Source organism: Liolophura sinensis, chromosome 4 (genome assembly GCF_032854445.1).
Source record: "Liolophura sinensis isolate JHLJ2023 chromosome 4, CUHK_Ljap_v2, whole genome shotgun sequence".
Lineage (NCBI taxonomy): Eukaryota > Metazoa > Mollusca > Polyplacophora > Chitonida > Chitonidae > Liolophura > Liolophura sinensis.
Genome location: NC_088298.1, coordinates 12,015,442 through 12,043,364, shown reverse-complemented (window position 1 = coordinate 12,043,364; position 27,923 = coordinate 12,015,442). Strand labels below are relative to the sequence as shown.

The following is a 27,923-nucleotide window of genomic DNA, read 5'->3' as shown; positions in this document are numbered from 1 at the left end:
ACAATGTTGAAATGTTCAAGGCAGATGAAATATGGCCCTCAGCTGATGTTACCGCGGAGGAGGTGAACTGTGCCCTGATGGCTCTCAGCTGATGTAGGGTGACTTACCGGGGAGTAGATGAACTGTGGCCTGATGGATCTCAGCTGATGTAGGGTGACTTACCAGGGAGTAGATGAAGGGAGCTGATGGCCTTCAGCTGATGTAGGGTGACTTACCGGGGAGTAGATGAACTGTGGCCTGATGGCTCTCAGCTGATATCGGGTGACTTACAGGGGTGACATACCGGGGAGCAGATAAACTGTGGCCTGATGGCTCTCAGCTCATGTAGGGTGACTTACCAGGGAGTAGATAAACGTTGGCTTGATGGCTCTCAGCTCATGTAGGGTGACTTACCAGGGAGTAGATGAACTGTGGCCTGAAGGCTCTCAGCTCATGTACGGTGACTTACCGGGGTGTAGATGAACGGTGACTTACCGGGGTGTAGATGAACGTTGGCCTGATGACGCTCAGCTGATGTACGGTGACTTACCGGGGAGTAGATGAACTGTGGCCTGATGACTCTCAGCTGATGTACTGTGACTTACAAGGGATTAGATGAACTGTGGCATGAAGACTCTCAGTTGATGTACGGTGACTTACCGGGGAGTAGATGAACTGTGGCCTAATTGCTCTTAGCTGATGTACTGTCTGCATAACGTTCACCACGTGCTCCGATTTCAGTCTCTCAAGGATCATGTTACCTGCCGCATAAATTCCCGACCGGAAGGCTCCGTTCCTGGAAAACAAGGTCACAAAATTTTAGTTCCTATGCTTTTGAATTTTCCTCACGGGGAAATATTTTCTCGGTACTGACATTCTTTCGTCAAATAGCGTATATGGCGTAAAGTGTTAGACTAGTTACCATAGGAACATGAAACAAGTATTCTCAACCTTGTCAACACTCTCAACTTCCTGTCGCAGATAAGAATATATGGCTGTTTCAGACTTCAAATACAGCTTATATTTGTAAAAATGCTTTAATATTCCATCATCAGTCAATTTAAATGATTAGTCCAAAGGCATAAAATTTTTTTAAAATCCTTCTATATCTTATTCTGTAAGTTTCATGACAAACACACATATGTCCATACAAATAAACTGCGACAAAAACGTAACCTCTCTCACTTGTAAAGGTAAGCCAAAACAATAAAAGATATTAAATTATTTGATTTATTTATTTATTTTATTTAAATTTGGTGTTTTACACCGTATTCAAGAATATTTCACTTATATGACGGTGACCTGCTTTATGGTGGGAGGAAACCCACAACCAACCGCAGGCTGCTGCAAGACCTTCCTACATACGGCCGGTTGGGAAGCCAGCACGAGCTGCTCTTAAACTCACAGCGACCGCATCGGTTAGAGGCTGCTGGGTCATTGCGCAGCGCTGAGACGCTATAACCACGGAGGCCCAAATAAGGGTTTTAAGGGAAAAGGAGAAGGTATTTGAAATGGTCGGAATGATCGAAAATTGTTTAACTAGGGCGAAGACTTGGGCCAGGTGGAACTGGGCTGTATCCCGTGTTAGAATACGTGTTTACTCACAGACAGTGCACGATGGTGTCCCGTGTGCCGGACTCCCTATGCCAGTCATCTACCAGCTCCAGCAGGGATATCAGAGACTTGGGGCAGGGTGGTACTACCTGCCCAGAGGGCCAGGCCGTAAAACAAAACTGTCTTATTCTCATACTGTCTGCTCCTTGCTGCAAACATAACACCAATAGAGGTTAGTGGGCGATATACAGCTATAATTAAAGGAATTTCTATCTGTCTGCTTGTCTTGTCTTGTCTTGTCTTGTCTTGTCTTGTGCTCTCTTGTCTTTATGTATGTACGTATGTGTGTATGTATGTCCATGACAAAGCCTAATCAAAAGATGAATCACGAAGCCTTGATTCAAGAAAGGAAGGTACTAAATGGCAACTCCTGAGGTAATCGTTAGCAGGATGTTGATAACCCAGCAAAAGAAAACGAACTGACAACATGTTTATCCCGTCACCAGTGAAATCACAACTTACCTCCGTCATGTAATGTAAGATTAAAGTCCGTGACGTCACTACAGGGCTGGTTAATGACGTCTCCTCCACTGACACACGGAATGGACCGATTATTAGATCCTCGGGTGCCGTTGGCCAATACTTTTCCTGGTCCTGTATGGATGTAAAACACATTTTGATTCGTTAGTAACAATATATAGGAAAACTGTGATGGTTCAGTAGTATGCAAAACCTTTCTCTTAACAAAATCATTTTCGTTTAAAAAAATTATTTGCATTTATCCTTCAAACAGCTACTAGTAATCAACAAGCTTCAACCCAAATTCATCTCAGAGTGTCAACAATTAAAAAATATACTATTGAAAATAATACTCTATATAAATGAGCCATAGCTGTTAATTAAAAAAAACAGGAAAAGACATACGAAGAAGTTGTAATGATTTCATCAGTCGAATGTATAAAAAGTGACAAGTTTGAATACAAATTTCGAAATACGTCCCGAGAAGATTCATGTATATGCCATGCAGAACAGAAGTATGGTATTGGTGTGTATGCTGGATTACCATGGCACGCCGTGAAGAGCAAATATCTTGAAATTTATACAATCGTACTTTCCAGAAATATATCCCTACCTGTCTATCTCTTTATGCGGGTGTTTTACACCGTACAACAAGGATATTTCGTTTATACGAGGGCAACCAGCATTATGGTGGAAGGAGACCCACAGCCATCCACATTTTGCTGCCAGACCTTCTCACGCTACTAGTTTCTAGACTCATTCTACTCATTACAGCTATGGGCTGTCCTTGTGGCAATCACGACCACCACGAGACAAGCTTGAGGATTGGATCAAGCCTGCATGTGCCATGCGCGTAGGCTGTCTAGGTTTAGCCTCAATGGTAATGTACTCCTGTCAATCTATACAATTGGCAGTCATCAGTAAAATTGTTTCGAATCATGTTATGCATACTTTAGATAAAGACAATACATACAAGATTTCTGCACAAAATTTCATCGTTGTGGTAGTGATGTAAAGCGAATATAGGTGAATGCGCTGTGAGGAGTATGTTTTCGAGTGAGTGAGTGCTTAGGGTTTAACGTCGCCTTTAACAATTTTTCAGTTATATGGCGACGAAGGAATTCTTAGCGTGCATGTACGTGTACTGTGCCTTCTTGTTGCAGGAAGGATTTCCACCGCTCATTTATATAGTGTTACTTCACCAAAACTGACACGGGTTAACCAGTTGTTGCACTATTGCCATAATGCTGAACGCCAAGTGAGGAAGCTACAACTTCCTCTTTTAAGGTCTTAGGTATGACCCGACCCAAGAATGAGTCCGGATCTACCGCCCCCGAAGCAGAGTATGTTTTAGAACAGTCTATTTTTCAGCTGACGGCAGATGTACCTCATGCGGATCGTCTTCCAGTGAAACTATAGTGCAGCACCTCTGCTCATACACCAGCCGCCAGAAGTCAATGATAGTCTCCGTTAGAGGCGTCTGAGTCACTATCAAGCCTTGCTTCTTGTAAAACGACTGCAACAATGGCGATACAAGCAGAACTTGGTACATTCAAGGAATAAGACATACAGCCGGATTTGCAATTTCAGACACATAACGTAAAGTGGGCTGGGAGGTGTTTATGTTGATACATTAAGCACAACCTTCAGTAGAAAACTGTATGTTTCAGAGGTGCCCGTTTGGATAATGTCTTGTTCAAGTTATTGATAATGATAACCCAAGATATATTATTTTTAAACGTGCACGACCAGCAGGCCATGGTCAAAATGATATAAAACAACGGTTATTCGTGATAAATCCATGACATGAAATTCCAAGAGGACTTTTTCGAGTCAGTTTCCAACTCAAAAGGAATAGATAGCCAATAAATAATGGAAAAGTAACAAGCCAAACGTGTGTGAAGTTGGCTCGCAGCTCATAGTTAACAATTCTCAATTCAAAAGGGACTATTAATCATTTTCCATTATAAAACAATCATTTACATTTTAAAAATTACATATGTGCACCATAAATATTTGGCACACAAACACTACTCGGTACCTACAAAATCACTCTAAAATTGTGGCGTCTGACGTGATGTCACACTGAAACACGTAGAGATTTCATACTTGGAACACAAGTATTACTTCGCAAGCCCTACAAAATGGCGCTGAAAATTTTGGCGTTTGACGTAAGGTGACGCCACACTGAATAGTCAACGAAGTCTTAAGAAAACTGTTCACTGGCGTTTACGTCTTAACCAAAACACGTAAAGAATTCATACTTGCCACAGAAACATTTCTTGGCAAGCCTTACAAAAAGGAGGTAAACGTCTTGGCGTCTGGCGTTAGGTGAATTCATACTGAATTGTTAACTGAACTGTTAACTGGCAATTATGCCTCATCCGAAACACCTAAAGATATCATATTTGGTACACAAACACTGCTTGGCACAGCCTACTACACGGCCCTAAAAGTTTTGACGCCTGACGTCAGTTGACATCACACTGAATTCTTAATCGAACTGTTAACTGAACTTAGAGATTTCATACGTGGAACATATTCACTACATGTGCTTTACATAGCCTACAAAAGGTAGCGCCCCACTCCTGAGATTTGAACACAAAATATTTACTAAAAATCAACTTTTTAAAAGGCAAAATTCAGGAAAATATAATTAGTTCAGTTCAGTTCAGTTCAGTTCAGTTCACAGGTCTGTTAACAATTCCATGTGACGTCACCTGACGTCAGACGCCAAAACGTTTAGCGCAGTTTTGCAAGGCTTGCCAGGTAATTTTTATGTACCAAGTATGAAATCTCTACGTGCTTCGTTTAAGACGTAAGCGCCAATTAACAGTTCACTTAACATTTCGGTTAAGAATTCAGTGTGAAATCACCTGACGTCAGAGGCCAACACGTTTAGCGCCGTTTTGTTGGCTGTGCCAAGTAGTGTTTATGTGCCAAATATGTACGATGTACATATGTAATTTTTTAACTGTTAGTTAAAACTGTTAACTGTGAACTGCTTCACACACGTATAAACCAAATCAAAAGCGGGCGTCAACCAAGTGAATAACGCTCCATAGACTGACGTACGTTATTGGCCTTCACCTCAGGACACTCACCGGGACAAATATGGCGTTAATGTAATTCGTCCTATCTGGTACATTCGTGGACAAAAACACTCTGTGGAAATCAGCTGAAAGATCAAATTGAACTTGACTATAATCACAATGTGGCTGGAAGTCAGACCATTTGCAAATCGCTACAGCACTAAAGGCCTCACATACATGTAACGTGTACGAAATAGATAGATCAAGCAGTTAAACTGATATTTCTGCTCCGACGTAATTCTATAAAAAGTCATTCGAATTATTTTCCTATTGTTTAATACACTTTTATCCGATGTATACATATTAGTGTTTTTCTTGCTTTTAAGGCAGAGTTTTATTTTCCAGATTTCCTCTTTACTGAGCGGAGGTCGGACATGTACTTCTTAAGAAGCTTACGCTGCAACAATATGGTGGCAATACGGGGTGGGGTGCGGGGGCGGGGGGTGGGGTGAGAAGGCCGGTAGGTGGAGATTAGAACGAATGTTAAAAGCTTCTAATTGCCGATCATGAACGACGACTGTTAACAATTAACCCAGTTAAATCAAACAAATGATAATACAAATACTTACAGGCGATAATATCATCTGATCTGTTTTTACTTTTCTTCTCGGAAACCGTTTCTTTCTTTCGATTTTCCAAAGCCTGGAACTTTCCCAACGCCTGCAAATAAGGACGTTGGACATGAATTTAATCATAACATTTCTCGATATAAAAATATGAAACATATAAAGCATAGTAATCAAGGAGAAGAATATATTACAATGCAATAGCAGCATAGCATTTAGTTGCACTCGTCAGCATTTGAGCAATCACGAGGAATGCTACCTTATACATTCAACTTACTGTAATCCGTGGCGCATCGTGTATTGTTCGTACGTTTATTTATTTATTTATTTGATTAGTGTTTTACGCCGTACTCAAGAATATTTCACTTATACGACGGCGGTAAGCATTATGGTGGGAGGAAACCGGGCAGAGCCCGGGGGAAACCCACGACCATCCGCAGGTTGCTGGCAGACCTGTCCATACGTTCATATAAATAAATGTTCCAATATATGACGAATCACTATCCATTCTAAACGTAACAGAATTAAGAATATAGCGAAATAACAAAGAAACCTTGTTTTTTTACGTTGCGTGCGCTGAATGATGACATAACCATCATCACTTCCAGCAACAACTGAAAACCCACTGCGCGCTGGTACACCAGATTTGTACATCATCATCATCACCTCCATCAACAACTGAAAACCAACTGCGCGCTCGTACACCAGATTTGTACATCATCATCATCATCTCCATCAACAACTGAAAACCCACTGCGCGCTGGTACACCAGATTTGTACATCATTATCACCACTTTCATTAATAACTGAAAACCCACTTTACCCTTTTACACCAGACTTGTACATCACCATCATCACCTCCATCAACAACTGAAAACTCACTGTTCCCTCATACACCAGATTTGTACACGACTTACCAGAAACTCACTGGCTATTCTGGTTTGTGTACCCGCCGTATCCGTTAAGCTGTCCTCCAGGAATTTACCCGCTGATATAGATGAGTTAGTACATAGGATTGCGTCTCGTAAAGCTTTGTGCAAAAATTCGTACTGCGTCTGCGAAAGAGCAATACAACAGAAAACATTTTGAAACTTATGACACGTTATCATTCTGAACAAAAACAATATTACCTATCGTTGTATAATAATGTCCATCTTTAATTGGCTGCCAAATACATCCACTTAATATAGATTTTCAAACTGGAACGTCAGTCATTTATTGGTAATGTTTGTTTGAAACTTATCATTTATTTTTCGCCTCGTGATTGCCTTTATTTCTGTAGGATCACGAAAGGCGTTAAATATCCAAAGACGACAAAATGAATGTAATGATAATACTATCTTTCACTTACGGGATTTTGGATCATATGCATTCGTTGTTTCCTCAGCTTCAAGATACAGTTATCAATGTCAAGGACGCCGACCTTCTGCGCTTGCTCAATTAAAATGTCTAATGCTATATACGTCCCAGTCCGTCCCACGCCGGCGCTAAACATAAATGATGTGTTATAACTCATGTTGCTATGTTGCAAAGGCCTAAAGATAAACGCCTGATTTTGATATTGCCACATATCATATATGAAACAAAGGACAAAAACAAACCACAAGAGCGCACTTTCTCGCAAACATACCGTTATCTTTTCTCTTCCTCTATGAACTGAAAAAATGGCAGACAGGGGTTAGCGTAAGACTCATTAACCGTTATCGGAATAACGAATGTTGTGATATTAAGACAACATTATTTAATCGCATTTCGAATAACATGCTACTACTATAGAAGTTTGCACCACGTTTCGCCTTTCCTTATTCAGATTGCTCTCTTATTTCACATTCGTTATGCCAATAATAAATATGGTCCACCCATGAAATTCGATTTTAGATATCAAAAGACCTGCTGAAAGTAAAGAACTTAACACCCGTAACGTGCTGACACGAATATGATGCAAGCATATTATTCATTATTGGGATTTCAAATAAAATTTATCCTGGAATCGATCTAGCATGTTTCACATTAATCGGTTCTCCAGTAAGACCTTTTCTCCAGTATAGTGTTAGCACGTGATTCAGTATTCCCATTATGACCTTTTCACGAATAGGATACTAGAGCGTTAGTCGTTATTCGGGTCTTCAGTAACCTCCTGACCCGCATCTGGTGGCAGCGCTTTATTTATTATTTTCATGTCATGCAAATGAGACATTTCCTCGAACATGGCGCTACCGCGTTACTCGTTATTCGCATCCCAGATATTAATACTCGAATATGTTGTTGTCTTCAATAACAAGTTTACTCCATAATTATTTTCTCGAAAATAGATGCTAGCACCTTGAAAAACGAATAAAGCAAAAACACACGCACGTATATAGGTGTAAACTTCTTAAGTGACATCCGAATAAAGTGGTATATTCTGTACGACAGCTGGTTATTTGGTATAAGAATATAGAAATTCTTTATTCGTATAACAGCGGCACGCTATTCAATATTCGGTGTTGAGATAAAGAAATCGAATCTCTCTCCGATAAGATAAGTTACAGATAGCTGTAAAATCATCATCCCCCGCCTTAGGTACTGTTTTAACTTCATATCAACAAAGCTGTGTGATTGTCTGAAGACTAAGTAGTTACCTGCAATGGACAACTGTCGGACCGTCTGTTTCCACGTTGGTGTCGCGTATCTTGTCCCGGAAGTGAAGTATCCCCGTGGTGTCGTCCGGTGCATCATGGTCAGACCAGTTCCGGAAGTGGAACTGGGTGACAGTTTTAACATCCGTTCCCTGCGACAGGTAATGTACGACGCTATCAACTATCAGACTATTATGACACATGATTTTAAACCAGCAATAACTAAACCTACATGCCTAGCACAGAGCCTATAGGATATATATATTCCTAGACCTTCAGTAATGGCTACATGACTACAAAGGCTTTCAAAACATTAAGAATGATGGGTTTAATTATTCAGCATTATATTTCATACATGCTGTTATTAACGTTTGTTCTTTTCACGAGAGTCGCTCGATCTTCAAATTAGGGGCCTCCGTGGCTCAGTTGGTTAGCGCGCTAGCGCAGCGTAATGACCCAGGAGCCTCTCACCAATGGTCAGTGTGAGTCCAGCTCATGCTGTCTTCTTTTCCGACTGAACGTGGGAAGGTCTGCCAGCAAATGAGTACGGCGCAAAGCACCAATCATATCAATGAATAAATCGATCTTCAAATTATGTAGTCTTCATCTTATACAGGCTTATTATCATTTTGTTGCTGACGCGTAATTTTGATTTTAGATTCTGAAGTTATAAGGTGTATAAATGATTTATGAGGTTAATTTTACTTGATTTGGATCAAAATACTTGCTATCATAATTACTCTCATTACTGGATAACTTTTTGTATTATTTGTACAACTCACTCTAAGGCAAGAGTTTGTGTCCTAACATTTATGAAATAATATTTACCTTTGTAAGTTTAAAACTGCGGACAGTGAAGTAAGCAAAATCTTCAGTTGACAGGTATTCCACTTCTATGTCGCCATATATCTGTGAGCCTGCGTCAGGCCAGTACTGGTCACACTTCCTCTGGTAAAGCAGAAATAAATAAGTCGTGCATAAATAAAGGTACATTCCCCTCAGGACTGAATGCAGTGTAATAACAACTTTGTATATTTGCAGTACAATTTTCTGGCAGTTTGGGATACGGTACTCTTGTCTATAGATAAACAGCTTTCTTCTGTCTGTATATTTAGTCTGTTACGCATTTACATACGCATAGTGTTGTAAAAGTACAACACCGTTTCATATGTTTTTTTGCAGTCAAATCTCTGTTAAGATGCTAACGCCAATCAAATATACGACAGACCAACGTTAAAGGTAAAATGAGTGTACGCAAATCAATGCTAAATTAATTCCTTTTGTGTTTGTACACTATTTTTAAGACTTACTCTATTTTTCTGAGTGAATTACAGAAATATTATACAGTGTGTGTCTCCACCTGTTACACTGGATATAGGGAGAACTACCTGACCAACTAAAATTGTAATGAAACCCTATGGGAATAATTAACCTACTCGCCCCGTTTCCAGTAAATTCGTCAACATGACAATCTTCCCACATTTCTCTTGCCAGACCATTTTCCAGAAGTCATCGATCATAACTGGCGTCGGGCCTGAACGAAGAGAAGAAAATTGAAAGAATTGACATTTAAAAAAAGACCACATTTTTCTAGCGATACGCTTTAGGCTGCCATAATTCATTGTCCTGAAAGAACTTTAAATCGCATCTACACGATATTCACAATTACATCACGGGCTTACACAATACCAGTCAATTTCATGAATAAAGGAACTAAATCATTAAAACAGTTTCTATATTTGTTTTTTTCAATTGTACGAAATTATCTGTTTAACTCCATACTCAACGATTATTCACAAATACGAGGCAGCTTATGTTTGTAGGTGGAGGGGTGCGGTGTTGGAGGGATGCAGTTTTGGAAGGATGCGGTGTGAGAGGGATGCGGTGTGGGAGGGATGCGGTGTTGGAGGGATGCGGTGTGGGACGGATGAACCATCACCTTCCACCAGCAACCTGACGATCCTCCTGACTTTTAGCCGTTGCCGCAACAGTGAGAGCTGTATTCGAACCTGCCACTTCATTAGTCACACAATAGTCTGACCTATCGACAGTTCTTAGCCGTGTCTTTGTTTAGGAGAACTGAGCACTATTACCTTGAGTTGCTATGTAAGCTCTTGGTTTCTGGTAACCCTGAAAGAAGAAGAAGAAAACTCAAAGTACCACATAAACAAAAAGCATCTGAATTGAGAAACGTGGGCAAATATATCACCTCGTGCTTTAACGATTAAGTACTAAGTGGCCACAAGAGCTTTTCTACACACTAACAATGTTTTCAGTGATCTGAAATTTGCAACAAGCAATCTGAATCCGGTTTTGAACGGTGACTTCATCATTCTGGATACTTACATCGATGTAGGAGGCGTTGATATAGTCAGTCTGTTCCTCGCCCTCGGGTTGTTGCAGTAGAACTCGGCAGCCATCAACTGTACAGCAAAGGAGAAAATATATATATATATATTTATTTGAATGTTGTTTTAAGAGACTATATCATAGATTTTTGGCGAAAAATCGACCAGCGCAAATCCCATAGAATAATCAGAATAATTAGCCTTCACAAAATATCTTCTTGCAAAGTTTTTATCCATTCAAACTCGGTAACAAAGTTCCCAAAAGCTGTAAAATGGGACGCATTATAACTTTTTCAAATTTTAGAATCAGTTTTGCACAATAACAGAACAGGTACAAATCTAATAAGCAGAACAGTAAAATAATTTGAGCAATTCTTGGTAAATATTGAACATTTGATTTTATTAGCGAATTTTTGCCAAAAGTATCTGGTATTGATTTATATAGCGGCTTCTACTTGGGTACACAATCAAAGGTTTGGACTGGCTTGCAACAGACTGATTTCTGTTGACTGTTTTTCGTATATTTATTTATTTATTTATTTATTTATTTACCTATTTCATTGAAGTTTTACGCCATACTCAAGAATATTTCACTTATAGGACGGCGGCCAACATTATTGCGGGAGAAAACTGGGGAGAGCCCGGGTGAAACCCCGGACCATCCGCAGTTTGCTGTCACACCTTCTCACATATGGCTGGAGAGGAGATCAGCATGAGCTGAACTCTCAGCAACAGCATTGGTGAAAGGTCCCTGGGTCATTGCGCCGCGCTGACATGCTAACCACCTCAGCATCCGTATAGTAGAAATACATATTACACAATTAGTAGATCAATACACCAAAATGCATCCGCACACCAGAAATGCACAACAATGCAATGAAAACATTGCACCGGGACCAGATGCACACTCACATGGCAGAACATGGCGGTAGCGGTTTTTCTTCAGGTTCCATGGCTGCAGAGCTTCGTTAGATGTGGCCAGCGGGATAGGGATCTCCTGCAGAAAGAAAGAAAACGAAGTCAGAAGTAGCCAGCGGGATAAGGATCTCCAGGAGAAAGAAACAAGACAACGTTAAATGTGCCCAGCGGGATAGGTATCTCCTGTAGAAAGAAACAAGACAAAGTCAGATGTGGCCAGCGAGATAGGGATCTCCTGTAGAAAGAAACGAGACATCATTTGGTGTGGTTTAATTTCCTATACAGAAACTGGTTTTCCTTCTATTAAGTAAAAAGATTTTACAACGTCCACATAATTCGAAATAAATTCATACGGCAGTGATCAGCCTGACCAAGGATTACAACTACCTTTATCTTAGCGAGGCTAGTAGTAATGAAAATAATGCCCAGGGTATAGGCTATAAGTTGTCAACGTCTATCTTAACCCTTAAGATTAGCAGCGTTGGCACTGGAAGGAAAACAGGGCCAAGGAAAGGCGAAAACTTAACGATTACATATTGATTAACAGGTCACTAATGTTACCTTAACAAACAAACCGCCTTTGTCAATTGGGAGTCTACGCTGGACGTGAAATGTAGACGCTGAAACACTGTAACTGTAATAGTGCATTTAAACAAACTCTTAGATTGTAGAATTATATTTACGATCCACTGGGTTTGCCGTTGTTTCATTGAACTTCTTATTAATTAGATTCTTCTCACCGGCCATATCTGAGATGGTCGGCCAGCCGTATCTGAGAAGGTCGGCCAGCCGTATCTGAGAAGGTTTGGTGAGTTTTTCCCTTGGCTCTGCCCAATAATAATGCTGGCCGTTGTCGTATAAGTGAAAATATTCTTAAGTACGGCATAAAACAACAATCAAATAAATAAATAAATAAATAAATTAGATTCTTTGATGATGAGCACTGATTTGATAGGAAGTTGTACCTTAAAGGCAGCTTCCAAACTTTCCGGGTCCGCCAGAAAACCCTGCACGTAGTCGAACAGTTCGTCGGTATCCATGGCGTCAGAAGACGGAGTTACCTCCCCGCAGTTTTCATAGAGCACCTCCACATTCTCGTAAGCTGACTGCTGGTCGCAGGAGCTGTTAGGAACAGCCTGGGCTGTAAATGTTTGGGATTATACACATGCATACACACACAAAAAAACACAGTTCAGTGTAGAACAGGTCGGCGGTGATCGTGCTTTCAGTTAGCGTGGTTGAAAGGGACTATAAAGACTCATTTGGCAACAGATCGCCCTGGGGGTTACATAAATTTACAGGAAATCATAAATTCCTTTTCAGAACACACATTCGTATAACAGCCGTTACACAAAATGGAACTTCCCGGTCAATAATCGCATGACTAATTCCCACGATGACGTTGAACCCAAACGAGCAAAGAAGCAAGGAAGTATACAAAGTAGGGCACTATGCAAAGAGAAGCAGTCAACAGTTTTCAATGATGTTGGAAAGACGCATGGATAAGGCAGTCAACAGTTTTCAATGATGTTGGAAAGACGCATGGATAAAGCAGTCAACAGTTTTCAATGATGTTGGAAAGACGCATGGATAAAGCAGTCAACAGTTTTCAATTATGTTGGAAAGACGCATGGATAAAGCAGTCAACAGCTTTCAATGAAGTTGGAAAGACGCATGGATAAAGCAGTCAACAGCTTTCAATGATGTTGGAAAGACGCATGGATAAAGCAGTCAACAGCTTTCAATGAAGTTGGAAAGACGCATGGATAAAGCAGTCAACAGCTTTCAATGATGTTGGAAAGACGCATGGATAAAGCAGTCAACAGTTTTCAATGATGTTGGAAAGACGCATGGATAAAGCAGTCAACAGTTTTCAATGATGTTGGAAAGACGCATGGATAAAGCAGTCAACAGTTTTCAATTATGTTGGAAAGACGCATGGATAAAGCAGTCAACAGCTTTCAATGAAGTTGGAAAGACGCATGGATAAAGCAGTCAACAGTTTTCAATGATGTTGGAAAGACGCATGGATAAAGCAGTCAACAGTTTTCAATTATGTTGGAAAGACGCATGGATAAAGCAGTCAACAGCTTTCAATTATGTTGGAAAGACGCATGGATAAAGCAGTCAACAGCTTTCAATGATGTTGGAAAGACGCATGGATAAAGCAGTCAACAGCTTTCAATGAAGTTGGAAAGACGCATGGATAAAGCAGTCAACAGCTTTCAATGATGTTGGAAAGACGCATGGATAAAGCAGTCAACAGCTTTCAATGATGTTGGAAAGACGCATGGATAAGGCAGTCAACAGTTTTCAATGATGTTGGAAAGACGCATGAATAAAGCCGCGAATAAATGAAATCAGTATTCAACACACACCACCCGCCAGGCAGGTCACTATCATAGGTAGTAATTATTTTAATGCGGTGTTAAACAACTATCAAAACATAGATAAACCAGAATCCGGATGTCCGAAATACCCTCTCCCATCACTAAACATTACCAAAAATAAAAGAAAGAAAAATAAGAAAACCTCTAAAGAAATGACAGGACGGCCTTCTGCTTAGTTTGGCTTGTAGCAAATCAGAAGAGAATACAGTCCATTACTGCACCAATACCTGTGCGGCAGTTATTATGAAAATAATTACCCTATCATATATAAACTTAAGCACGCACAAGTTTGGATTATAGAGAAGATGCATGCTAAGTTTCATAGAAATAGGTTCAGTACGACAACTAAGATTTGCATGGACAAAATCTGAATATATGGAAAAGCACTGTTACGTAAAGTCCTAAATGGGCCTAATTATGAAAATAATTACCCGATTGCCATTACACTTAAGCATGCACTTAAGCAAGTTCAGATGATAGGCAAGTGGTTTGAGATGCATGGACAGAATCGTGTCTACAGCCAGACAGACGGACACACACGGTGATTCCAGTACACCCGCAAACAGTCATCCCATCACAGCTAATTTCGTTGAGGGGGGTTATAATAAAGAAATAAATAAGCACCACCACATAGTGAATGTAACGGGATGAATGCCAGAATAATTATAAAACTGAATCAAATTACCGAAACATTTTAAATTTTTCACAGACAAGGTACAACTGCTCAACCAGGAAGCAAGTTTGGGGAAAGTCCAAGATGGTTGTTAAGAGGTCGGTATCACCGACATCGATGTCAGCAAACAGAGACAAGTTTAGGCCCATGGCACTAAAATAGATCCACACTTAAAAGCTACCGAAGGTCAACTACATCACCCTGGATGTCACAAGAATGACAAAAACAGCATTCCACCCTCCTTTGCTTCTCAGACTTACCTTCTAGAAAGTTGGGTCCAAAGTTCTCGTACAAGGAATTTCTTGCCCGGTTAGCCTTTTTTGAATTCCTGTATTAAACCATAGAGGGGAGGGTTAAGCTCAAAGGTAGAAGAAATCAGATCATCTAAAGGAGTGAGTGAGTGTTTTGGTTTAACGCTGTACATAACAATTGTCATCTAAATGCAATTCTTTCCAGGCATTTAACACTTTGAACCTCATGTGACATTCATTCAGTCTCATCCCTAATGTCCTCTGGCGAACTTGCAATCATCATTCCTCCATTAAATTGCTTTAGGGTCCTTTGTAATAGCGATGTAGACACTTTAAACAAAATACACACTACTAGAAACAAATGTTGAGACTTTTTAAGAGTTTTTGTTTTCCAGATATCAGTTCAAATCTCAACATCGTGACCCCAGTGACCTTGGCGTTGTTCATCGTTTGCGTACAAAATTTGCTAGTGGTGCCAGTGATCGACCGTAAAGAGCGGCGCAAGCGTTGTAAGGAGTATGTATGTAGAGATCTTACCTTTGAGAAAGACAAATCAAAATGGCAACCATTAGAACAAGAAGAACTGCCACAATGCCTCCGATAATACCTCCCACAGCTTCCGCCGGAAGTCCTTGTCGGGATTCTGGGAAGAGAGTAAATATCTGATTGACTGTTGGAAAAGAAAAATCGTAAGTAGCACATGGTGGTGACCCCAGATGCTGGGATGAATGTTCACTTGTGACCTGCTGTCATCGCTAAGTGTGAGTCTGTTCTATGATAACTAACATCGTGAGTTTATGATGTGTAACGATTGAATGTCAAATTAATTATTCCACTATGAACTAACGCAGATTTATTCTGTGAAATTTTCCTACGTGTTTCCCCTTTTGGAACCTTTGTTTTTATGGAATGACTGATATAAAGAAATTCAGATTTACATGGTTCCGTCGGGAGGATCTCAGAAGTACGAGAAGTTTGCTTGAAAACAAAAACAATTCAAAACCCAGTGATTTTCGATTAAAAAAACAAAACAAAACAGATCTGGTCAAAATTACAGAATTGAGGCTGACACTATGACGTCATACCATAACAACTGATAGTCATGGGTGCTTGACAAAATAACTCAGTTCTAAACATGCACTATTCAAGCCTTTAGACAAGATTTTTGAGTATTTTGAACCCGAAGGAAAAACACATCTTTATAAAAACTGGCTACACAACATTCTGGAATGTGTAAGAAGATTCATGTATAGAAAAGGTGTTATGATAGCGTCATCATTTTGACTATAATTGTGGCCTACAGGTTTCAGTGAGCACTGTGTTTTTCTTTTGATAAACAGGGGCTTACACATAAAGTTATTGTCTTAAAGGAACCATTTTTGTAGTAACTCTCGGCAAGTTCTAGCAGATTTTTTAATGTTGTTCACCATAAAGCTCACCTCTCACAGGTACGAGGCAGGTCTTACTGTCCGGCATTCCCTCACACCCGGACAGACAGAATCCGGTTGCCCGAGCACAATGCTCGCTGGTGTTACGGCATCGACACTCCATCTCACAGGCAGTCCCGAATCGTCCAAACGGACACTCTGTCAGAGAGGGAAAAAGTGACAGTGCATGGTATTAGGTACTGTAGTTCATCTAAATTTTATCATTTTTGCTTGATTCTGATTGATTCATCTACCTTTTAGGAACATGTAACAGTTTTTGTGAAGATTCAATTATTTGTTATCAGAAAAATGTCTAAAAGTGTATGTTTATATGCCAAACTTTCGGTAAAATAAGGCAAATTCTTTTCGAAGAATTTAAAAGTAAAGAAAACCTCAGAAGACAAGGAAATACATGAATGGCATATATCTTCAGTTGACACGACGTTCTTGAATCGTTATTTGACAACGATGTAAGTACCGGTACTAAAACGTCACGCAGCTATATATTTCCTCTAGTGATCTGTTATTAAGCCAGTTTACTATATTGCGATGAATTGCATCAAGAGCACTGATTATGTTTTACGTCTTTCGCCACATTTGTGTTCACCAATAACCGCTGATAATGCGATAAATGCGATACCAAGCATAAAGTGAATATAAAGCATGTAACAAAATCAGTGACATTCAAAACTGTAAACAAAATTATTTTCTATTAATTATTTATTTTGAAGTTTTGCAAAGCAAAATGAAGCATTTAAAGTGGACAAAATACAATGGTCTTTTCGGACCACAAGTAATGTGTCGTGAGGCAAGAATCGTCGTTAGGATTTCTCTTATTTGTACAAAGAGTTATTTTCTATGAATCATCTCTCATGTGATGAACTGCCCTAGCACCATTCAAATAAGTTTTAATAAATTTACAGGCGCTCAAAATTCTGTAAAAATATTTTCAAAAAGCACCTTTGAAAATAATCATACCTGTGTAAAATTTATTGGTAAATAAAAATGTAAAAAAAATTGCAGTATTCCTGGTCACAGTTATATGTTGCTTTCCATTTGAGGCACACGTGATTTATGGGTATGTTCGCTTACCCGAGCACCCTTCCCCTCGGCTGTCTCCGGCACATCCCGACAAACAGGTTCCGGTCGCCTTATCACAGACTTCGCTGGCATCATAGCAGTTACACTTCTCCTTACAGCGGGCTCCGAAATATCCATTCGGACATTCTATGAAATAATATATCTTCCATATTTAGAGACAAAGGCATTTTCTTCTAGATACACCCACTATGTAACGCGCCACGGCGTGGCTTAAATACCGCTAACGTGTCGTTAAGCCATAATCACTATACCTATAATGCATTGGTTAAAGACAATAAGACAACTTGTTTACTTGGAAACAAATGTACAGTATGCACACTGTCCCGATAGTTTTAAGTAAACTGGATTTTCGGCTTACTTCATCTGAAAATACTGCATTTAATTTATAAATTTACGGCAAAACACACTGCATTAATGAATTTGTAAATTTACGGCAAAACACACTGCCAAATGGTGCAGTCCTCGCTGCTGTAATTATTTATGTATTAAAACTTTCTACACTGAATGGTGTAAATTTACAATTATTATTTGTTAATACAGCGGTCAAAATATCATAGAGAAATAGATCGGTGTTTCTATCAAAAAGGCGTCTGTAGTCTTGCTCAACACAACACCGAAAAATGTTAATCTCAAACAAGGCAGCGTTAGATTATTATATTTCTAATATGCACTTGCAGACGTTTTATCCTAATATTACAAATGCTTTCTCTCCACCACTACTTGGAAAAATGTTGGATTTATCATTATTCGAGTACACGTAATATACAACATTTCAGCATAAAGAGAGTAGTTCTTTTGTTGCGAAACTTAGTTCTACTGACCGACATGACATCGATTTCCAGTCCATCCGGGTGCACAGCCCGAGGCACAGAATCCGGTGGTGGTGTCACACACCTCCGAGGGGTCGGAACATCGACATCGCCCACGGCACATTATTCCGTATGTTCCTCCGGCGCACGCTGGTGGGATAGGAATAATCAAAGATTAAGCTATAGTAATACACACACTGATCACCAAGCACTCACATTTCCTTTTATTTATTTATTTGATTGGTGTTTCATTCAAGTATATTTCATTTGTACGACGGCGGCCAGCATTATGGTGGGAGGGAACCAACGACCATTCGCAGGTTGCTTCCCACGTACGGCCGGAGAGGAACCCAACACTAGCTGGAGTTGAACTCACAGCGACCACCGGTTAGGCTGTGGCTGTAAGTCATTTGACGAACATCAGTTGTTTATCACAATCAGTCCTCCTTCAATAAATAAGTCTGCTTTCAAATAAATGAAAAATTCTTGAGCTTGGTGTTAAACATCAATCAATCGATAAATCAATTTAATTTGCATTCAAACAGAATATAAAAAGTTTGCATTGTGAAAGAAGGCAACTTTATATTAACTTGACAGTTACTAAAATATACAGAAAACATTTATATTTTGTGTGTTGATTTGTTTCGATGATTCGTGTATTAGACTGCTGAATTCATTGTTCAAAATTTGTTCCCCGTGTATGGTAAATAGATCTTATAGAATATAAGTATAAAAATGTAATAATACCTGTGGTACAGTCACTTCCTGTCCAGCCCGGTGCACATCCAGTGGCGCATGCGCCTGTTATTTTGTCACAGACTTCAGAGTTGTCTAGACATCGACACTGACCTTCGCAGTTCGACCCAAAGGTAAGGTCCTCACAAGCTGTAATATTAACAGTGAAGTTCACGATTCCTGTTACTTCTACTTTGGTAATACAGAGCTAATACGAAGTGAGGTAGCGAGTTGCCTCGCTTCGCTACTCGCTCTATATTGACAACGGTTTATGTAACTAGGTAGCGAAGGTTCTCTATCGGCTTCCACATCCATCTGATTATTATTATTTTTTTTTTTGACTGGTGTTTTACGCCGTACTCAAGAATATTTCACTTATACGACGGCGGTAAGCATTATGGTGGGAGAAAACCGGGCAGCGCCCGGGGGAAACCCAGGACCATCCGCAGGTTGCTGGAAGACCTTCACACGTACGGCCGGAGAGGAAGCCAGCATGAACTGGACTTGAACTCACAGCGACCGCATCTGATCAAGAATATGTGACATTGCATATCACTAACGTACCGCTCTGACAGCCGACTCCACCAAGTCCCGCCAGACAGCCTGATTGGCAGAAGCCAGTCACCTTATTACACGCTTCGTTGTACCGTTGACACTGACACTTCTGTTTGCAGTCAATCCCAAACTTAAAATCTGGACAGGCTACAAAAACAATTCAAGAAGAACCGTGTTACAAGCAAATCAGTACTTATGGTTTGATTTTGATTGGTGTGGTACGCTGTGCTCAAGAATATTTTACGTATGCGATGGTGGCCTGCATTATGGTGGGAGGAAACCTGTAGAGCCCGAGGGAAACACACGACCATCCGCAAGTTGCTGTCAGACCTTCCCACTTACTGCCGAAGAGGACGCCTGCATGAGCTGGACTTGAACTCAGCGACTGCATTGGTGAGATGCTCCAAAGTCATTTCAATACTTATGAATTGCAGTGACGATTTGATTAGCATGCTAAATTTTCTTAAAAGAAATCAGAATTTCCCACTATATAGTTCATTAAATTAAAGCCGGATTCTAATGTATAGCAACTTATACGAGAATGGCTGTGTATGTTGATGATTTCCGTGGTTTGTGGGCTTTAAATACATCGGATATGGCCAGAGAAACATTAGAACGAGGAAGGCTGACTGTGACGTCATCACCTGTTTGACACGTGTTTCCGGTCCATCCGGGCGCACATCCGGATTTGCACGTGCCCGACCTTTTGTCACAGACCTCCATCTCGTTTTTACAATGACATTCCCCCACACAGTCTTTACCGAACGTGTAATCAGCACATTCTACAATCAAAAGCAGAGCAAATATTGTGTTACAACAGTGAATGCCCATAGCCAAGCAATTGTCTTTTGGTTTAATAATATAGTCACATATCAAAGACGAAATCACATTACATGCGTGCAGCTTTTCTACAGTCAAAGGCAGTAACAATATTTCGCAAAGCTGAGTTCATACTGCGCGATATGTCGTTTATTTTATACATGCGTGCAGAACTAAGCAAGTTCGAAATGTGTTAACTCTCACTCGATTTTTTCCAAATATAGGCCTACATATTGTATTACTTTAGCTTCTCCTTCTATCGTTCAACTAAACGTTCTAGACGTGTCAATAAGATAAATCGGGCCGTGTGAATGGCACTTTACCAGCGTAAAGCCATTCCTTGTGAATGGGAAACCTCTACCCGCGTGTCGGTAGCTCGGGTCCAAGCCGTGATGACCACTGTTCTCTTTAATACAAGATTTATTTATTTATTTATTTGATTAGTGTTTTACGCCGTACTCTAGACTATTTCACTTATACGACGGCGGCCAGCATTATGGTGGGAGGAAACCGGGCAAAGCCCGGGGAAAACCCACGACCATCCGCAGGTTGCTGGCAGACCTTCCCAGGTACGGCCGGAGAGGAGGCCAGCATGAGCTGGACTTGAACTCATAGCGACCACTTTGGTGAGAGACTCCTGGGTCATTACGCTGCGCTAGCGCGCTAACCGACTGAGCCACGGAGGCCCCCTTTAAAACAAGAGCACTTGATTACCAGTTTGCCCACAAATCGTCACCAGAAATTTTCCACCTCATAAGTACGTTAGGCTGAAAAAGGTCAGCCATTCTTTTGGCTAGTCACAGAGAACAGGGTGAATATCACGTATTTACGTTAGGAAACATGAATCATAACATATCTGTCACATAAACAGCCTGGGATTCGTCATCTTAGACTTAGGGGTCAACATTTACAAAATTTTTTTAGAAAATGTATATATTTCACTATGACTTATAAACTGTATATGGGTATATAATTTATAAATTTGCTGGCAGGAAAGTGTTCTCTTGTGTAAAATATACAGAAACTCCAGTTACTATTCGGTCATTTTTGTTTAGTATTGAGGTTATTACATAATTTATTGTGAAAAACTGTTTACGTTTATCAGCGTAAGGGAATGCTATGACTGACCTTTAAAAATTAAGTGTACTGTGTTGAAATAAAGTTTTCAAAAAGGCAAATGAGTTGTGTTGAAATATGTGGAGAAAATATTCTGGATTAAGCTTACAAAGCTTTGAAAAATTTAGAAAAAAAAGAACGCACCGTTTCTGGGTCATACATTATATTATGAATGGATATATACGTGACGTTTTTATGATTACTGCCATTGTCTTCCTTGTACTTCCATTATAATTCCCCTTCCCAGTGGTTGAGGGATTGGTGAGTGTAGAGAGGTCGACAGATCCAGTCAAACGACTCTACAGCAGTGTCCGACAAGAATCACAGCAAGCTATCTCCCGTTAAGTTTAATGCCAGACTAGCCTTATAATGCAGAAATAATCCATGTTAGGAAAAGATGACCCGATCAGGTTGAACAGGTTATAGCTAAACACAGATGTAGGTAGAAAAGAGCTTCTGTGATATCTTGTGTCAGCCTTTCCTTTACTAGGCGAAGTGGCGTGATTGGCCTCAGCACAGAGCTGGTAAACCCAAACAATCCTACCACCTTGGCCCATCCCTCCTGCACACAAAGTGACAAAGTTCATATTATGAAGAGGATACTTTCTTTAACAAAAACTTTTCTAACGAAAAAGCATTTTGTGATTCTATTGTCAGCTGCGATCTACACCTGAACAGTATAAATTCATCAGGGCATCCTCTATATAACAATACATAAGAGCTATGGCGCACAGATCAATGTATATACATTGACATGGTACATAACACCGATAGAAATGAAATATGCGGACATGTAAAATGTTCATGTATAATGTTCATGTAGTTGTGGATTAGATGTGTTGTATGTTTACTTTCAGTCAACAACACTGATAATGTCGATTTTTAAAATCAATGAAGATATACAAAAATAAGTATTTCTATTATGGATACATGCTCGTTTACTATGACATAATTTCAGGGCAAATTTAGTCAGCGGTAAATCTGCGGTGCAACCTTCTGATGTTTAATTTACGTAACCATTTTTAAATGTTACGAATCGTATTGTGTTAGGAAACATTTGTTTGGATTTGACAACATTATTTTTGCTCTTACCATAAATGGCAACGTCACATAGCGCCAAAGATGCCAACCCTGGCAAGACAATGGACACATAACGACCAATCACAGGCGTCGTACAAGAGAAGTCGACGGTGACTCCTGGAGTGGGCCAATTAGGACTCATGTAACACAGAGTAGCTGATGCCAGGTCACGTGAGTTGCTTACGAAAACCCTGAAACCCTTCAATTGGTCCTGACCTAAAATAAATATCAAAAAGCAATTCAGAAACACGGATTCACAGTAAAGGCTTTTTTATGAGAGCAACCCAAGTCGAAGAGAGTAAATACTTATCGAATATGTACATTCCTACAAAAACGCATAAGATCATAGCTTTTTTACTTGACTCACAGCAGTCATCCCTGTTAACGACCCTGGCGTCATACACTGTAGTGGGGAGAACGAGGTCCACGGTCCAGTACGGGTTCTGCTCCCTCTCGGAATGGGAACACGCCGGCCAGGTCCTGTCTGCATCCACCGCCTTAGATCCCACGTACATCGTGCCTAGTGAACGTAGCGTTGAGCTCTGGAATGTCGGCTTGCTGTAGGCCACGTTTTCTAGAAACCAAAGCTCAAACAGTGAATGCTGACATAATGCCATGAGCTTGTACACCCTATGAAAGTCTGGAACCCTAGGCTTCTAATGTATTGCTGATACAGTTTTAAGTAACTTTTGCATAACTTCATCTACGAATGGTATAATGACACCGACAAAAATCTGCGCCGAACTGATAATTGTATCATTTTCAATGAGAAATGAATCAATGTTAAATACAACTATAGAAAGTTTAGTAAAACCCTTCAGCAAGGAAGCTCCGAAATAAATATAGTAATACACATGGTGAGGTCGATGTTATATGTTGATAATACTATATTTTAGAAATATTTAGTGCCGAAGTTGGATCCTGTTCAACACCAAAACCTTGAGTTAAATCTTTACCAGCCTTTACATAGGTTAATGGGCTCATCGTTTTACATGGATACCAGTAATTGTGATTACTCATGGTCACTTGTATTGTTACTGAATGCCATATAGAAGACACTGTTGTCCCATGAGTATGAGATCTGCCTACCGTCGGAGAGGGATGGCGGCACCTCTTACAGAGAAATAATACTGAACAAGACAGATTGTGTGTCTTCTTTATTCCCGGGTACAGAAACAAGAACCAAGAATGCAAAAGACTACTTCAAGGAGAGTAAAACCAGAGCAGTGCCATATAATTAGAAAGGATTTGATTAGAGTATAGTCTTGATATGACCACTCTCCTCTATATGTTCCGGGGATTGTTTTGATGAGTTGGTGGTTGTGCTGTGTAAAATAGGAACCAATAGTCAAATACAGTTATGCGCATTTTCGGACAAATGTCACATCAGGATACCCTTAACCCCAGCTACAGTTTTGCTTTAAAGGAGAAGAAAATGTAAATATCAATCAAATACCATTGAAAAGAATATGCATTTCTTGCAGGTGCCATAAAAATTCTAATATATACCTCAAGTTGATAAATTATAAATATATATCAGCGTCAACATCCGCTGTGGCCGACTCCATTTCACGTGAGAACTAGTCCTGAAGTCTTCTGTGTTAGGAGGAGAATTGCCTTCGGAAACCGCCGAAGTGCCGTTCGTACATTTCCGGTAGAACTCTTCTTCTCAGAAGGTAGCAAACAGAACATTTCTTTTTTCGCTTGACGATCGGGAAACCGGAATGTTGGACGTAGGTTCCGAGTTTACAGGAACAAGCCGGCAGTTTTAACGACTCTCACTGGCTGAGAGGCAACACACCCCCAGCATAAATTATAGGGTGTTAAAGATGGAGGACGCCATAAACTCAGCATTTTATGCCAGCTTTGTCGTTTTCAGACTTAACGTGTATGGCGAGGAAAAATCACAAACTTATGCAGTAGGCACCACCAGACAGGAAAAAATGTGCTCTTTTCAGCCTATAGTGTCATGTTTTTAATGTTTTTCTCCTTAAAGCTTCTCATATAAATATTTAAACATAGTAGCAACTGCATCCTCTAACACCATGCAGGGATGCTAATAGTGATTTACTAGATATCCCTGGTCAGGAATCATTCAAAATGTTGAGCTTTCATCTCACATAATCGAAAACGACGTGGGAACCATGTACTCACTTTTTTGACATGTATTTCCGGACCAGGATGTGGCACATCCTTTGGCACAGCGCCCCCTGGTGGTGCTGCAGTCATCCCCATTCATACAATGACACGTCAGTCTACAATTGCGCCCAAACGATCCTCTGTCACATCCTAAAGGAGATACAAGTGATCTAGTGTAAAGAATTTCATCTTGCAAAAAATAAAGTACTAAATGAAACACAAAGTGGATTTAGAAAAGGACGAAGTATATACGACCATCTAACAAAATTACAACATCAAATCCGAAAGGGGATAAGTAGGCGCGAATTCACTCTGGCTGTTTTTCTAGATATTGAAAAAGCCTTCGACCTCGTTTGGCAGGATGGATACTCCAATTCGATCAACTTGGGATAAAAGGAAGAATCCAACATTGGATATATGATTTCCTACGAAATCGGAACTTTAAAGTCAGACTTGGACAAACTTCATCTAAAAGACACACTCAACAAAATGGTACACCTCAAGGGAGCGTACTAAGCCCGACGTTATTTAGCATTCTGATAAACGGTCTAGCAAATACAATAGACAGTAACCATCCAAAAATAGAGCAGTCACTATTTGCTGACGATGCGGCAATATGGAAAACAGGCAAATCTATAAAGAAAATAAAAGATGCTATACAGAAAACATTAAACACCATCTCGAACTGGGCCGACCACTGGGGATTTAAATTCTCAGCCACTAAAACAACAGGTATTGTTTTTACAAACAGAAGAAAAGTGAATATTGAACTTTTCTTGGGTAAAAAGAAAATTGAAATCAAAGAAAAAGTGAAATACCTAGGTATGATTCTTGATAGTAGATTAACATGGAAAGATCATATTGATGACCTCACAATTAGATGCCAACGCGATCTCAATCTTATGAGATGCATTTCAGGCACTAAATGGGGAGCCAACAAAACCACACTCATAAAAATGTACCAGAGTCTAATTCGCTCCAAAATAGACTATGGTGCAATAGTCTATCAATCCGCGTGCAAAACTCTACTACAGCGAATTGATAGTATTCAATATTCTGCCTTAAAAGTAGCAACAGGAGCCTTCAAAGGCACTTCGCTTTGCAGTCTCCAAGTAGAAACACTTGAAAAACCCCTTCACCTTAGAAGAGAACAACTAACCCTCAAATATGCAGGAAAAATAAGCGCTTACGGTAATACACATCCATGTTACAATTTAATCCTCCCATATTCTGAATATGAATATCTGGAAAAAAAATGGACAAAACACTCAGCTCCAATAGGATATGAAATCAACAGACTACTTTGCAAATATGACATTGCCTTGCCAAAACAACAAGAAAATGTATATCAACAACAACCCCCGTGGCTATTGCAAACTCCCCAAATAGACATTGCACTCCACGACCAAATTTCAAAACTGGAAAACCCAGTATATATCAAAGCTTAAGCCTTAGAACACTTCCACGAACACTACAACGGTCATCTAAAAATATATACTGACGGATCAAAAAATGTGCAGGGTCACACTGGATCATCATTTGCAATACCAGATCTAAACATAGTTAAAAACTATAAACTACCCAACCACCTCTCCGTCTATACTAGTGAATTAGTTGCAATTACAATGGCACTACAATGGATTCTTGAGAACAAACCAAACCGAGTAGCCATACTAAGCGACTCCCTCAGCGGAATAATTTCCATCCAAAACTCCAAATCTGAGAGTAGACCAGACCTCCTACAAGAAATAATCTCGCTAACTGACAAAATACAGAAACAAAAAACCGACCTGACTCTAGCATGGGTTCCAGCGCACGTTAATATTCGAGGAAATGAAATTGCAGATCAGGCAGCAAAATCGAGCCTACGAAAATATGAACAAGATATAGACGTCCCCCTGAGCCAAAATGAAATATATACATTGATCAATACCCAAATTAACAATCAGTGGAAAGAGGAATGGGATAAAGAATCCCGCGGACGGTGGCACTATAAAATATTAAACGGAACGATTACAAAATTAAATTCGTTCCAATTATTGAATAACCAAGATGACAAAAACATATCACGCCTGAGACTAGGGAAAACAGGGCTCAAAGCACATCTAGCAACTATAATCCAAAATTCTTCACCAACTTGCCCAGCCTGTCAAGAGCATGATGAAACCATAGAGCACTATTTGTTACAATGTATTAAACACAGTAAAGAACGAAGACGAATCTACAAATGTGAACTTGACCTTCAGACTATCCTTAACCCCAAACCACACCTGAGAGCACAAATATTCTCCTTACTAAAAGAATACATCAAATCGACGGGTTACGAAAACCGAATCTGATAAAACATAATTGACCAATAACGGCGATACCTTGATCCTGAGGGCCGTTTCTTCTCTAGTCAACAATACGTCTGATTAAAAACGGTGCATTTTCCGCAATTATCAAACACATATACTAACAACGGCGATACCTTGATTTTGAGGGCCGTTTATTCCACAGATACATAATTCCTCCCTACTTTATCCCCAACTATATCGGCGATACCTTGATCTTGAGGGCCGATAAAACGTCCATGAAACCAATCTGCAAAAACATAGCACACGAAAACAATGTAACCACAAAAGTTGATAACTGTAGTAATTAATAATATCTCTCCATTAACTAATCTGCCCTCTTATTTGTTGTTATTTATCTATTCTTATTAGTTGATATTTATTTTCTATTTATTTACAAATGTGTATATATCATACGAGGGCAGACCCTCTATCAATTTCTGATTGGTAGCTATACCACTAATTTGCTCCTAAGTATCTGTTTTATCAAATATCTTCTTGCTTAAGATATACATTATCTCATAAACAAAACCCCTTCGCAAATCAAAAATACAACTATCTTGTATATTTGTTTTCTCTATTTGTTTTCACAGGAAAAAAAAAAAAAACAAAAAAAAAAAACAAAAAAAAAACAAGGATGAAAATCTTTATTATCGGCAGCAGTTACGTTCATAGGCTGGAGAATAGTATCCTTCGAAATTCGATCCCAAACTCTAGAATCGACTTTGGAACAGGCCAGGACATTCGGTTTTTTGGCATTGGGGGAGCTAGAGTTGGGACACTTAGATGCTCTGGAAGATTGGAAAGTCTCCTTCAGGAGACAAAACCTGACCTAGTTATCCTCCACATTGGGGGAAACGATGTGAACTCTCACAAATCAGCAGCAGCAATTTGCGCTGAT

General features: G+C 39.8%; 1 protein-coding gene across 1 annotated transcript in view; it reads right to left on the bottom strand.

The window, feature by feature from the left end:
* Positions 1 to 4,101: 4,101 nt before the first annotated feature.
* The window catches only part of LOC135464422 (receptor-type tyrosine-protein phosphatase T-like), a 36,639-nt gene continuing 12,817 nt past the window's right edge, over positions 4,102 to 27,923 (bottom strand). The window contains exons 2-24 of the mRNA XM_064741849.1: positions 22,918 to 23,124; positions 22,563 to 22,766; positions 21,958 to 22,032; positions 20,216 to 20,317; positions 19,545 to 19,682; positions 18,993 to 19,130; positions 18,258 to 18,395; positions 17,428 to 17,562; positions 16,348 to 16,494; positions 15,446 to 15,578; positions 14,918 to 14,985; positions 12,560 to 12,735; positions 11,589 to 11,673; positions 10,675 to 10,751; positions 10,422 to 10,458; positions 9,765 to 9,862; positions 9,157 to 9,276; positions 8,332 to 8,480; positions 7,062 to 7,197; positions 6,628 to 6,765; positions 5,714 to 5,804; positions 5,157 to 5,230; positions 4,102 to 4,137 (exon numbers count right to left, since the gene is read on the bottom strand). Of these exons, the coding sequence (XP_064597919.1) occupies positions 4,102 to 4,137; positions 5,157 to 5,230; positions 5,714 to 5,804; positions 6,628 to 6,765; positions 7,062 to 7,197; positions 8,332 to 8,480; positions 9,157 to 9,276; positions 9,765 to 9,862; positions 10,422 to 10,458; positions 10,675 to 10,751; positions 11,589 to 11,673; positions 12,560 to 12,735; positions 14,918 to 14,985; positions 15,446 to 15,578; positions 16,348 to 16,494; positions 17,428 to 17,562; positions 18,258 to 18,395; positions 18,993 to 19,130; positions 19,545 to 19,682; positions 20,216 to 20,317; positions 21,958 to 22,032; positions 22,563 to 22,766; positions 22,918 to 23,124 (2,702 nt within the window). The remainder of the gene's footprint in view (positions 4,138 to 5,156; positions 5,231 to 5,713; positions 5,805 to 6,627; positions 6,766 to 7,061; positions 7,198 to 8,331; positions 8,481 to 9,156; positions 9,277 to 9,764; positions 9,863 to 10,421; positions 10,459 to 10,674; positions 10,752 to 11,588; positions 11,674 to 12,559; positions 12,736 to 14,917; positions 14,986 to 15,445; positions 15,579 to 16,347; positions 16,495 to 17,427; positions 17,563 to 18,257; positions 18,396 to 18,992; positions 19,131 to 19,544; positions 19,683 to 20,215; positions 20,318 to 21,957; positions 22,033 to 22,562; positions 22,767 to 22,917; positions 23,125 to 27,923) is intronic.